Source organism: Tauraco erythrolophus, chromosome 11 (assembly GCF_009769465.1).
Source record: "Tauraco erythrolophus isolate bTauEry1 chromosome 11, bTauEry1.pri, whole genome shotgun sequence".
Taxonomy (NCBI): domain Eukaryota; kingdom Metazoa; phylum Chordata; class Aves; order Musophagiformes; family Musophagidae; genus Tauraco; species Tauraco erythrolophus.
In genome coordinates, this window is record NC_141475.1 from 20,205,830 (window position 1) to 20,220,023 (window position 14,194).

Sequence of the window (14,194 nt, forward strand, 5' to 3'; positions counted from 1 at the left end):
GAAGACCCTCTTTCCCTACAGTGAACAGGGTGGCTTTTTCTAGTAGTGCAGTTTTGCTGTGTAACTTGTTGATCTGAATGGCTCACAACAGGGCAGAGATCTGATGAAGCAGCTTTCTTTCAGTACAGAATCCTACATTCTCTATATGTGCGTTTATTTCTCCATAAGCCAACAGGTTATCTAGATCTAGGGTTGTCTTTTGTTTTTTTTCCTTTAACACATATACACATCCTCAGTATTGTCATCAGTTTAGGCAAAAGGAGGAACTGGATTTGTTCTTTCTAAAGTATAGCTGTTAAATCATTTATCAGTATCAGAATGATTGAAGAATGTATTTGTGGGCTCTTTATATACCCAACATTTGGGTCCAGTTAGGATTCTTATTATTTTCCTTCTGAAAAATCAATTATAGGAAGTTACGTATTTCACTTAACTCCAGTAGCTACCTACCATCCATCTGTAAATGGCAGCTTAGAGAACAGAGAGCAAGCTCACTCCTGGATTCTGTCTATGCAAACATATACCATTAGCCATTCAAACCATTAAAACCTGCAGCATAGCTCCAAGAGCAGTAGCAATTATTTAAACAAAGTTTACTACTTACAGCTTAAAACCACCAAGCTCTGTATAGCTGTTCTAAAGTCAGAAGACACAGATCAAGCACCTCACTGCTCCACACAGCAAGAAATTTCAGGCAGGAAAAAAAAAGTCTAATTTTAGACAGAAAGCAAGTAGCATTGCTCCTGTAATTAGCATATTTCCAACAGATGCTTGATTATTTGTGAGCTTTTGCATTGTTACTGCTCTGCTGATAAGCTTGACTCACTGAAGCTTTCAGAAGTAGTTTTCTGACACTATCCACACTAGAACTTGTTCCAGCATCAAATCAGTTCACAAGCAGTATTTGACTGTACCTTTGTGCAGGTTGTGTGTCTGCTCCAGGAAGAGCTACCACAAGTTTGGCAATTAGCAACTAAAATATCTGTCCTGAGTCCATGAAAACGCCATTAGTGAGCTGTACAAGAAAGGACTGCAGACATCCTAGAACTTTGGTTCTCCGCAATATTTCTATGGCACCACAGTACAACTCAATGGCTGGAGTCTGAGCACCACTTAGTTCAATCTTGATTTACAATACACACGTGTTTTGTTCCTCCTGCAGGTGATATTAAGATTGAAACATATTCAAGATACAGGGTTTTCTGGACACAAACTACCCTGAAATTTTAAAGACAATCTTTTGCTTAAGACTTCAGGAGAAATATTTTAGCGATTTCAATTTGTGTACCAAATTTCTGTGGATCACCATCCCCCCTATCCCTTCACTGTGAAATCAAACTTGGTGCAGAAAATATCCTCTCTCTTTGTTAGTACAAGCATGAAGTTTTGCTTTTTAGAGTCTTTAACAGCTTCAAATTAGCTGTAAGTAACATTCTCAGGGATTTTTGCTTGCTTTTCACCTTTAGAACCGTGAATTTTGGAAAGCAGAAGCATTGTTAAAAGAAAACTCGTTTAGTTTATTTGCATATTAAAGATTGGACTGTTTAAATATACTGCTTCAGTTTTCAGAAGGCAGAGAAAGATTAGCAAAACCAATTACATGAGTAACATTTGGTTTTTATCCTTTGAAGTTCAGTCCTGATCTAAAGGGAACTCCTTAAAACAACCAAGTCAGAGGGCACTCAAACACTGCTTCCCCATTTCCAAGATTTGGGGAGCTTTGAGAAAAACACTGTAGCAGGTCTTCTAGCACTTACTGTTTGTCAATTGTGCAGGTCCAGACTTACTTTCTATGAAGCACTGAGAAATGGTGAATATTTGTAATCAATTTACATTGCCTTAAACTACTGCAATAGTCTCATTCAAGTCAGAAGTTCTATCTTCCTCTTAGTTTGAAAGATCTACTCCATTTTGACATAGCAGATTTTTGTTTCCCCACCATGTGCTTTAGTTCATAGCTTTTTTTAAAAAAAAAAAGACGACTTACTGACAAGTTCAAAGTAACTGATGTTTTCACCAAGCATTTCAAAGTCTAGAAGTCAAGTCCATTATAGTTCATTTAATCCAGACTTGTATCCCTTGAAGAGTGTAAAAAAAAACAGGCTACAATATAAAAAGTTGCAGTACAATAGGAAAGCTATTCCAGTAAGTTTCTGAAGAGAATTTGGGACCACCTTCCCCTCCCCCCGTTAACTATTCACATTTAAATTTTACCTCTTTCCATGTTTACATATACTTTGAATAAACAGCTAAAAAGTTGTTGCTGTGTTTTGGCTCAGTGGATCTTCAACAGAGATATTCAAGTATTAAGAAAATGCAGCTAAACAAGGATATGTGTCCTCATAGTACAGTCTACAGAGAAGCACAATATTGACTAGTCTGCAGTATATTCTACCCCAAATCCCTGAAGAAACGTTTCTAACTTTGGGATCTGTAGCCTGCTTCCAGAGCTTGTGAAGATCATCTACGTGTCCATGAGATGTCATCATTTTGTTATAAATGCAGGGATGGTATGGAGCTTTTCCTTCCCCAGAAAAAAATACATGATATTGTGGTACAATTCCCATTTTATTGGCACAGAGACCCATGAAGACATCATCTATATAAAGACTTGTATTGAGAGTCAATGAAGCCTCATATACTTTAGCTGCTACATCATTTGATATGACATACGCAGCTCCTGCTGTGTAGTCAGGGTAAGAGGGCCACTGGTACATTTCATATGGAACATAGTATTTGCTACTCTTGTCTCTTACGGGAGGGGATCCACGATGGACACGACCAATCCAGAGATCTTGAACACCCATTTGTGCTAGACTTTGGAGATAAGCAACAAGATTTGGCATATGGATAAATATATCATCATCTGCTGACATAATGAACCTAGCATGAGGACAGTAGGCATTCACCCAGCTAAACTGCAAAAGCAATTTAAGAGTAAGATTGTGGAAAGTATCCAAGAAGTCTTGCTGAATCAAATCACTGTATTTCTGGTCTTCCAGCTGAAGTTCCCTTTGCAGCTGTGTTCGCTGCAGATGACCTGTTGGCTGCCCTAAAGCAAAAAGAGTTTTAATGTTGGCATTAAGTTGAGAATGAACATACTTCTCATTACCCCAAGTTTGTCTAATTGCATCCCTCCGATGACGGTTTTCAGGAGAAGTCTTCACAAACAACAAGAGAAGGACATCCTGCTGCTGACATTTCTCTCTGTGGTTGATCAAGTAGTGGTAGCTTGATACTTTCTCCAAGTTATCCCTGTTGATAGACAGGCTGTCATTCACAAAATGGTAGCTGTTTATGAGGTATCTGTATGAATAGGACTTCATATGGCTCACAATGTGATTATCAAGTGGTCCCCAAAAAATCATGAGACACAGTATGAAGCAAGTGGCAAATATCTGCAAAAAATGGCATTTTCTGACTCTTCTGGGAGTAACAAACATTCTGATGCAGTTTCTACAATCCTTATTCTTGTTCAGGACCAGTGTTTTCACAGTGCCTGTGTTTTAGTGTAAGCACAGTGTCACCCCTTCAAGATAAGTGTCCACTGTAAGGCATGTTGTCTTTCATTTGGTATCTTTTCATTCAGCTTTGTTCACAGATTTCACAAGTCATCTTTCTCAAAAAACGTTTTTCTTTGATTGAAAGAATACAGACAGTTTTGAAAGACGAGACTTGCAGATGCGTATCTTCCCTTTGGGGCATCTTGAAGTGAACGCTACAGCTCTAAATCAGATCTTCTCACGCGTTTCTTTCCTTCATGAAGATGAATACCTACCAATTGTAAGGGGGAGGGAGAGAGAAACATTTTAGTGAGCTGTTACTAACACATCTGGGTTTGGGTTTGATCATGGAAATGAGTTGACTACTCAGGCACTCCCCATCACCACCCACCTACATCCTCCTCCAAAAAGACTGGCAGCAAGTTAGAGGTCGTCAGTGGCCAAGGGCAAGCTTGAGGGAGGCTGGTGAAGGAGGAGAGGAACCTGACACAGAGGCCTCAGTTCTGACACAAAAAAACATTTCTTAGAAAAAAAACCATTGCCATTAACCAGCAGATTATGCCATTTTGTTTAAATTCCTTCAGGCTAGGAGGGAAGCCACACCCTAGGAACGACCGAGCATACAAGGTGTCTTGGGGTGGCCTGTTACAGAGACGGACGCAGAGACCTGCGGCTGCTTCGTGCCGGGCAGCACAGAGGCCAGCGCTGCCCAACAGGCCTCGCCGCCCTCGGCCACCACGGGCCCCTGCACTGCGGCCCAGGCTCTGCCGGAGCGGCCCGGAGCGAGCCAGGCAGCCAGCCGCTCGCCCGCTGGGCTGAGGGCCGCAGGTTCGGCACAGCCGCCGAGCCTTAGCGGGCCATTCCCGGGCTCCTCGTGGGGCCACCACCCCTGGCCCGTGCTCGCCCTTCCTCTCCCAGCCCTGGTAGCTCCACCAAGGCAGCGGCCAGCACCTTCACCGCCCCGGGTGCAGAACTCTCCTGCCTCCACCCCACCAGCAGGCTCGAAGGGCAGCAGCTGTTTGACCTCCACAGCCAGCCTGAAAAGTGGCACCAACCCAACTGTGCTCCACTGGCACTCCCTACCAAACATCCCATGGATCAGCTTAGGACCTCCGCTTTGGTAGAGGTACAGGTGGAGGTTGTTTGTAACCCAAGCTAAAGCTAAGAGGCAGGTTACGCAACAAGCTACGCCAGCCAGGAGCGCTGACACGCTCCTCAGTTCAGCACCCCCATCACAGCTACGCCTGGTAAGACCCGACAGCTAACAGTGCCTCTGCTACCCACCCAAGAATCCAACGTACAAAAAGTCACCCCAGTCCAGCCCTCTTGCCCAGCAGTTTGTAACATTCAGTTCTTGTAGCCAGAGCTCGCTCTCTCTCCTGTCTACTAAGCAAGAACAGCCCAAAGGAGCAGCTACCTGATCATCACATAAAAACCTGAGAACAGAGTGAGCTCTCTGTGGTGCCAGGAACATAGGAATGGCACCCCACTAGCTAAGCACTTTCTTGCATGAAAGCACAACCCTTGAAGCAAAGGAACACAAGCTATCACGATTACGTTAGAAGTTACATGAAACACAAACGTTTTGAGAGATTGTTTGAGGTCTTGCAACTGGATAGCATGATGAGATGCAACAGACTACGAAGAGATAAGAAAACCTGGAGCAATTTTGTGGTGTCATTGCCTACTGCAGGAAGGGGACCAGCTGCTCGAAATGGAAACTGTGCATTGGTGCAGTTGAGGCTTGCAGATTGTAGTGCAAAAACAGAAAAGCTGTATGGGCAGTTTGGTGAATAAAAGTCAGCGCTTTTTATAGCATCAGTTTAAACCCTTTTTATTTTGGAAACATGAAGTTAAACAATGCACCTCAGAGTTATAAACTCAGCAACTTTACAATAGATTGCTATTGCAAAGCTTACTCTTGTTCCAGATGAAGCACTGAAATGCAGACAAGCTGGAGTGTTATGGAAATCCAGGTATTCAACAACTCCTTTTGGAGGAGTGGGCCTGAAGATACCCACTACTTCCTGAGAGTGAGGATAAGTTCTGGTTTTCTCCTCTGACCTAGATGCTTATTTGTACTCTTTTCCAAAAAACCTGTATCTACATGAAGTTGGCCAGTTAGCACAAATGCTACAGCATCATCTCACTCAATAAGTCTACAAAAGTCTAAAAAAAAAAAAAGCAGCTGACTGACTTTTCTGAAAGTACAGGGAGCACGAGGCAATCTATTTAACCACTTGAAGCAAAGTTTACCTTGGTAAACACGGATATCCTAGTCAAATACAACTTTTTAAGATTACACTTGGATAACATGTTATGGCAACCATCTGCAGTTGCCCATGTCATCTGTTAAAAGGAGATAACAGTCAACACCACAAATACAAAGCGACAGAGGTCACTGAGGACTAGCAGCGAAACTAACCTACATGACAGTTCTTGCCACTAGAGAAGAATAAAAGCCACAAGGGAGCAAAAAAAAACACCCCACTACACATACCCTCCACAAAAAAATAAGCCAAACAAACAAACAAAAAAACAGCAACAACAACAACAAAAACCCACAGAAGTCATGGAAATAGCTTTAATTATGAAGCTGATGGCAGGGAACAAGAGATGCTTATAGACTTAATTTTCTGCTCCCTAGCACCCCCGTCCTGGAAGTCAGAGATGCTGGAAAGAAAACTTAAGCTTTTCCTTGAAGAAAAAATAAGCCATAAAATCAACTCAGTAAAGGCTGGAACAGTCTAGTCTGTCATTTCCTTCATCTAGTTCAGGGGAATTAGATCAGTCTTTATTAGACAGAAGTTGTTCAGAATCCTCCTCAAACATATCCCTCAGATAAAACTTTAAAACGCAATTATAGATAAGCAATACTGATGAAATTTAGAGAGGCCTATACCCACCCCCCATCTCCTTCCAAAAAAAAACTGGAGACTTGTACTGAAGGTGCCAACACTCAAGTAGAGTCTCTGTCATCATCATAACTTTTTATAGCTCATTTGCAACATCCATCCTTTGGGCTTAGTCATGCTCTCCTTCCCTTAAAGAGAGAACAGGTTGTCACCACAGGAGCTATTCACTGCCAACTATTCTCATCATTCCAATAAGAGAACACCAACACACCAATGTGTTGTCCCTAGCAAGAGGACATCGTGGAACAGAGATAAAACCATGTTTGACAGTCATTTTTCTGACCATAAATAAGGTGTTTTGCCTCTTGGTGTGCATTTTCTTAATTGCAGCTTGGAAACTTTTAGATCTGCCCTGAGATTGGAGAGAGACTGGGAGAACCAAGCAGCCATACACAGTTCCTATAGCTGCCTTCCCTTCCAGCAGATGGCATATGGTCTTCCTCCAGTTGCAAGTACTGCAAGCTTTTTTCACCTTGCACCAATCCTACCTTTCCTAAAGGCGTTTGTTTTTAACCTTTCAGTATTACCACAAGCATGACTGTCATCTGAATGTAGCAACAGTTTACAATTCTGTATTTTGGATTCAGTATATATTCTGGGATGAAAGTGGAGCTAGCATAGTTTGTTATGCAAACTCGATAGTTTGTAGAGTGACCACTATGGAAAATCAGGTTCTTATGGAACTACTTTAAATGTCCAGAGAAGTCAATATTTGAAAAAAGTCAGTATGAAGTCAATTTCAGGATAGAATTAGAACAGTTTCTATAAATCCACTGAGGAGAAAGAGACAAGAGAGACCCTAAAGAAACAGAGACACCTCAGGCATGAAACACCAGAGAGACAGCCACTCACAGGAAGAACCATGAGGAGACAACATTCACACAGGAGAGCCTTCCATACAGATTTTTTCCAACAACCACCACTGATAAAAAACTAAACCCAAGAGAGACCAACTAAAACTGCCCAGAGAGAACACTCCACAACTCCCAGCTACAAATTTTGTCATGTCATACAATACACAGGCTGGGCTTCAATTAATCTGTAATAGATTCAATATGCCACATCCCTGCATAACATGTATTCTAAGACAATGATCATAACATATAGTTATTTTTCACTCCTTCTGCCTAGGACAGAAGATAAGTTTAGATCACAAGTAGCTTTCCCAGGCAATGCAGGATATTCCAGGAAATGCTATTTTAAATAGAACCATTTTTTACTATCAGCTTGTAGCAACTGTCCCTTTCACATCAACAACTCTTGGATAAAGTTCAGAAGATGTGCAAGAAAGAACATCTTAAACATTACCTAGTTCCAAACAGAAGTAGTACGAAGAGCTGCTGATCTCTATGTCCATGCCTTGTCCTTGACTGTGCCAAAGAGCCACTTATTGTAAGAGTGCAATTCCATCTGATGGTTGTTGAGCTCAGTCAAAAGCTTACTGCTGCCAGCTGGGGACAGCCTCACACTCCCACCTCCCCCAACCCTGCCCGCTCATCCTCACCACACTTAAACTTCCACAGCGCACAACAGCTCTGGAGCTTATGTAGTTGCTAAACAAGCTAAATTCAGCTCCTCCCAACTCTTCTGCCCTCAAAAAGCAGCCTGCTGTAACCCCGAAGGAAGTATCAGAAAGTAGTTAATTCAGGTCAAGCTGTATCTAGAGCCTAACCTAAGTGCACAACAGGACTCAAGGGTTGCTTCTGTAGAAGCAGATGTAACACACGCTGTTTCTAAAGCTTTCAGTCTTCTTAAGTGTAAGGCTGCTACCAGGCTCTGTGTTATGACAGAAAACTTGAAGCCCTAGGAGAGGCTTTTGGTCTGAAATCGGGATAGTCCTGTCACGAGCTACTCCTGATCAGCTTGTTTGGTAGTGGAGAGGGATGTCCAGATTAGAAGGCACATTGCAGAGATGCTCCATCCTGCTTAGAAGACTTCAGATGTCACACACGCCTAAGCTGCACACCACTTCTGCAGCACGAAAGTAAGGTGCCCAACCACAGAGGTGACAGAAGGAGACACGCTGCAGTTAAAGCTGCAGGGACTAAGATCAGTATTGCCTGGATTTAAATTCAGACAGATTTGTCACGCCTAGTGTAACAATGAGACAATCCTGAAAAGAGTGAGTTGGATTTTCTTGAAGCTTTCAAAGTCTGTTTAGAATGGAACTACAGGGTTCAAAGAACACATGTTTTGGCATGTTTGAGAGTTTTGTTTAAGTAGAATTCAAAACTTTTTTTACAACGTTTGGTTTCTGAGCAATTTAAACAGTTGTAATTCCTATGAAACTGAACTCTTCCATCTCCAGCAGTACTGACTTATGTACTGCTTACACCAAAAGACCAAAGGAAATCTAATCAAGTTAGGGAATCAAATAAGCCATCAAAACACAAAATTACATGTTTATCAAGATCTTCCCTTCCGATTGACTAATTAAAGCGTAACCAAGTATGTCCCTAAGTTCATGGGAGCAAATCCTGCATGGATGTTGCTGCTTACAACTGTAGCTACAAAATTACGTAACCCAGGTTCCTCTTATCATTTTTCCACTGCTGACACCAAGTCATGCTATCTATCATCTCTACCCTGACACGTCCTCCTCCTTCACGCCTCAATATATGAAGAACTTCTTATAAATGAAGAAGTTGCTTTGAAACCAATTTTCAAGTTCCTCTTATATTTGAGCTATATCAAAGCAAACTGAACAGAAACATTGAGCAAGTTACACCCCTGACACGTCTACCATTTCCTGCCATAGACACAGAAGGTCATTTTAAGGAAAAAAGATGCAGTAAGGTACTTAGCTAAACCTTCCTTCCTACATAGTTCATGAGTACCAAGATAGAAAGAATGCACAAGCACACAGCCTGCAAAGAAAATCATTTCAAGTAATGTCAAAACTTCCACTGTTACACCTTGTTCTGTACAAAACTGGTGATAAATGGAAGTCAATTTGAACAGGTATCTCTGTAGGAAAACATGGTCACAGTGTTTCTTTTCATTAATCCCATTGTCAGTCTAGTGCATTAAAGATCTATAGAAAATTTAGAGTCAGGTCATGGATGTTGTATCAATAAGTGAACAGCAATGCACGGAGGACTGACAGTAGCTTTGAAAATTTTGTTTCAAGAACATTTAACCCATCTTCTGCAATCTTACATGCAGGCTTTGCCTGCGAGTTCCTTAGTTCGCCTGCAACTTGCAGTCAGGGTACAGTTTCCTGGAACAGTAGAATCAGCATTCTTAGATGCTTTTTGTGCACATGGCGAGGACTTCTCAGATAAGTGAACATACAACACCTTGCAGAACATGAACTCCTTACATGACTCTGAAGTTGCTCAGTCAAGAGCAATTTCCTTATTGAAGAAAACGGGCACTGAAGTACAGCACTTCCTCCAGGGGAGCTTTGTATCAGAAATAACTATAGCAGCATATAGAAAAATGAGACATTGAAAGCTGTGACCACTTCCTGCTTATCACTGATGTGCAACACTAGTAAGTGCCAGGGCAATCTCTGAAGTGTTTGTTGGCAGAGAAATTCAAAGGATGGCAAAGCATTAGATAGCAATTGAGTAAAGCATTTCAACTCCTTCAGGGCTGGAAGCAGAAAAAGGTTGTAAATGCTTAACACTCAGTAGAGATTTAGAGCAAGTGCAAAACCTCTGTAGAAACTAACTAGTGGGTGGAAAGGAAGAGCAATTTCTTCACTTTCGCCTAAAACAGAGCAGCAAGCTTCCCAGCTGCTACAAGCAAACCTAAACAGAGACATCTGCCAGAATGGACAGACTTGCCTTCTTAAGTTGCTTTCATGAGGATCAGTTCCCTGAAACAGCTACTGTGCAGCTAGCAAGTGAGGAGCAGGACCACATCTTTCAAGCACCAGTCTACATTGAGACTGCAATTTTCAGTTACTTTAACCTGCTGTTATCTACTGGAGACTCTTCCCCGTACAAGGCAGAAGGGAGGACTACATTTTCCAAAATGAAAGCCTCTAAAATGAGTCATTTAGTGCAAGGGAATTTGCACAAAATGCACAAGCACCAACATGAACTTCTTTGCTTTCTGTGCAGCAGACTGGGTGAAAAAGAGCCCGTTCTTTGTACTGACAGCAAGGATAATATTCTGAAGTTTCAGAGTCTGGCAGTGACATGATTAAGGCCACATGCCCTCATTTTCTGAGAGGGGTGCCTAAGTTAAGTACTTAACTTCCACACAGGCAAGTCAGAGCTCTAAGACACAGCTACAAAGGTCATAATGGTACCTATTGTACAACCCATCACACCTGTTTTGGCAGATGCCCGTCATGAGCTCTAATGCTATACTGTACAGCAGTCTGCCTTTATGCAAGTTTACTTGTACAGTGCCAGTATTTAAAGACATGCCACATTGGTACGCATTCCTTTCAACTTTCATGTATTAAGCCAAAAATATGTAACAGACCACATTAACTGCAGCTGTGAGCGTTAACCTGTTGGGTATGGATGGCAGAAGTATCAAAGCCATTCACACACAGCACTAGTCTTTCTGCTTCAGAGTGAGACTTTAGTCAGCACTTTTTATAGCCTCTAGAAAGCTCCTCTCCAATTTTATAGTAGATCATTTCTGTTCGTATTTGGAACCTTACCTGGAAGCTTCTGTAGGAGAAGAAGAATGTACAGAATTTTCTAGTTACTATATATCACTTACCTTCAAAATACTATAAATACACCTTGCCTGCAAAAGTGGGTGAAGACCACAAAAGGCATTACAAGGGCTTGCCACTGCTTTCTATCCCACATTAGTGTATTCACCTCTTTACAAAGGTGTATTTCAGACAACCTTGCAAGGACATCCTATTAGACACAGCAAGCTTGGAGCTGAAAGTCGACTGAACTGAAGGCTGAAGAAAACTGTTTTCCCCATACTAGAGAAAGTAATTGTGAAACATAAAGCAGTTGGGGATCCAGTGCAAAGCTTAACACTGGAAGACATAAGAATGCAAGTTCTCTAATTACACAGTAATGCTGAATCCCCATTTTGTAGCTTGTCAAAGTTGAAGAGCTGCAACGTGACAGCCTCACCTAACGAGGAATTCTTTCTACTGCCTGTTTTAAGTAAGCCCATTCAAATATTTATTTGCAGCTAGATCTAGAGATGTTGTTTCCTGCCTGTTTTCCCCACAAACCTAAGGTGATTTCTGTTCCAGTCTACAGGCCATACCTGAAGATCAAGCTGAACAACTATCTGAAGCACACAATTTTTCAATGCTAATCACCAAATTAAAAAAGGAAGTAAAATTTAAGACTGACACAACTAATAGCAATAAGACTAGTTTAAGCTGCCTTTCTGTGGGGCCTCACTTTGAAACTTTTTTTTTTTTGCCTAGTAAGAATACTTTCAAAAAAATACAGTGAGTTAGAAAGTGTACGAAGGACTCATTTAAACAGAAGGTTAACACTGCTATACTGTGGCCATTTCTAAACCATGCTAGACTTTGCTACCAAGTTCCATGTTTTAAGTTTTTCATTCCAGAGTAAATATTCTCTCATCTGCTCTCCAGTCTATCCCTCTTCCTCAGACAATACTCTAGCCTATGATCCCAACTCAGTATCAGACTCCAGATGGATCTCCCATATTGCAGCAAGAGTTTACAGTCAAAATTTGGATGTTGCATGTGTCACTAGCATGTGGGTACTAAGGCAGGAAGACAGACAAATGAGAAGTTCAATTTGTAGATTAGAATGCAGAGGGGTTTTTGTGCCAAAGCACTGTGTTGCTTTTCTTTTTCCCCAGTTAGACAAACGATGATAAAACATCTTGAAATTAAAATAGTCAAGTCAAATACTGGTTAGCTTACAGGGTAAAGGAACTGGTGGGATTTTTTTAGTGTTCTATTAGACTAGTTCTCACCTTTCCAGATTTCAGTTAGCAAAGATCAGAGACGTGGACTCATGAGTCCACATAGCAGAGTATTATCCCATCTAGACTTCCCAAATCAGCTCAGCTGCATTCCATTGCCTCTCTCTCAAGCATGGCTCACTAACCTTAGCGAAATATCATGCTGACTTACCATCCAGACACCATTTATACTCTATACCAAACTGAGCATGACAGAGGTGCTGGATCACCCCTTTCTGCATCAAATCTCTTCCTCCAATACTTTACAGAAGAGTATTCTAAAAGTAGAGTCCTAGGAGACAAGTCTGCAGGTTTGCTTGTCTACCTGCCAACCACGTACACAAGAGCTCAAGGAAGCTGGGCTACAGAACGCCAGTGCTGGTTCCTGTCCTAACAGTACCTGGTCAGTAAGAATCAACATCACTTTTGTTAAAAGCCTCTCCCACTTAGACAACTCAAGTCACACAGTCAGAAACACAGCCTGTTTTTCAGTTCTTTATAAACATTATAGAAATTAAGAAGCAAATCAGATCCAAATCCTAGGCATAGGGATGCTAGACTGTATAGACTAATTTTCTCTGTTGCTGGAGAAGTATCCAGGTCTTCAGTTTGAAGGCCATGCTTTTCCCACCATATATACCTACCTAGCAAGCACAAAGTCTAACGCTAGAGTGAATCCACCATGCAGAGAGATGTACCTCAAGCAAAGCACACACCCACACAAAAATGTCTCCTAGAAATTTAAGATAGTCCTCTTAAAACAACTATAGGATCAGCCTAGAAAACATGCAGCTCTATGGAGTAAACAATACTTGTATCAACACCTAAGCAAGCATCTGCATGTATAATTAAAAAGATGAGTTCTCTGATAAGTGAAAATTCATGAGGAAGAGGACATCTTTAAGATGACCCCCCTAATGGCTCATCACCCCTACAGATATAGCGGAGCTGCCATTGCCACATCACTTCAAAGCCCTTCTCTTGAGATCACCAAGAGCAAATATTGCTTAAGCCACTTTATCTTTCCTTACACCCACAGATCTACAAGCACTTAAGAACAGATAATCATTGCACACTCTGTTCCCTTGGCCCTTGACAGAATCATGCCTTGTTCATTCTCACCCTCTCCTGTTCACTGCTGTGCGCAGCTGCCAGCAACTCTTAAGCTGAAAGAGAGAAGTGTTGTATTCCACTCGAGGCTGAGGAAAGAGAAGAGTTATTAATGACTCTATCTGCTTCTTGGGTAATCTCACCTAGTGAGTTGTCTTTTTTTAATAGGCAATTAATCTATTTGAATCAAGCAAGTGGCCTATCTGACCACATATTCGCTTCTTGTTTAGCATTTGTACTTCAGTTATTTTCTTAAGAGATTAATTCACATTTGGAGTAGTCGGCACTAATTTGCTAAAACTGTTTAAACACATGCAAATGCAGTGTAAAAGTGATGTCTAGATATATATACACACATTTTCTAGAGAAGCATGAAGTACTAGTCATTCAAGATTTATCAACAGAAGTTAGAGAATATACACTTTTAATGAATTTAAAATTAAAGTTACATAAACAGCACCTTGAATTCAACTAAAGAGTCAACCTGACTTTAGGCAAATCATTATCTAGAAACAGTGAACGCAACAGACTGTTCATTTCTCCTAAGTCCCAACTTCCAGACTGCAATTCTGAAAGCATTCACAATCTTCACTGGCATAAGAAAGCCCCAAATAGTTCTAATGTTGAAGCTCAATAAACATGCTAGAAGTACTATGTTAAGAGGTACACGTAGTTTGAGTCAAGTCAAACTCCTATCAAACAGATACCATCCAAACCTGCTAGGTTCGTGCTCTCCAATCTCTATCTATCTGTATCAAAAGATACTACTTCTTTGGGAGTGACTGTCGG

General features: G+C 41.3%; 2 protein-coding genes across 2 annotated transcripts in view; one reads left to right on the forward strand and one right to left on the reverse strand.

Moving 5' to 3' along the window:
* The window catches only part of MCF2L2 (MCF.2 cell line derived transforming sequence-like 2), a 155,098-nt gene that overhangs the window by 69,691 nt on the left and 71,213 nt on the right, over positions 1-14,194 (forward strand). The window lies entirely within an intron of this gene.
* Positions 2,307-3,443, reverse strand: B3GNT5 (UDP-GlcNAc:betaGal beta-1,3-N-acetylglucosaminyltransferase 5). The gene has a single exon (XM_009981920.2). It carries the CDS (start codon positions 3,441-3,443, stop codon positions 2,307-2,309), a length of 1,137 nt encoding a protein of 378 aa, XP_009980222.1.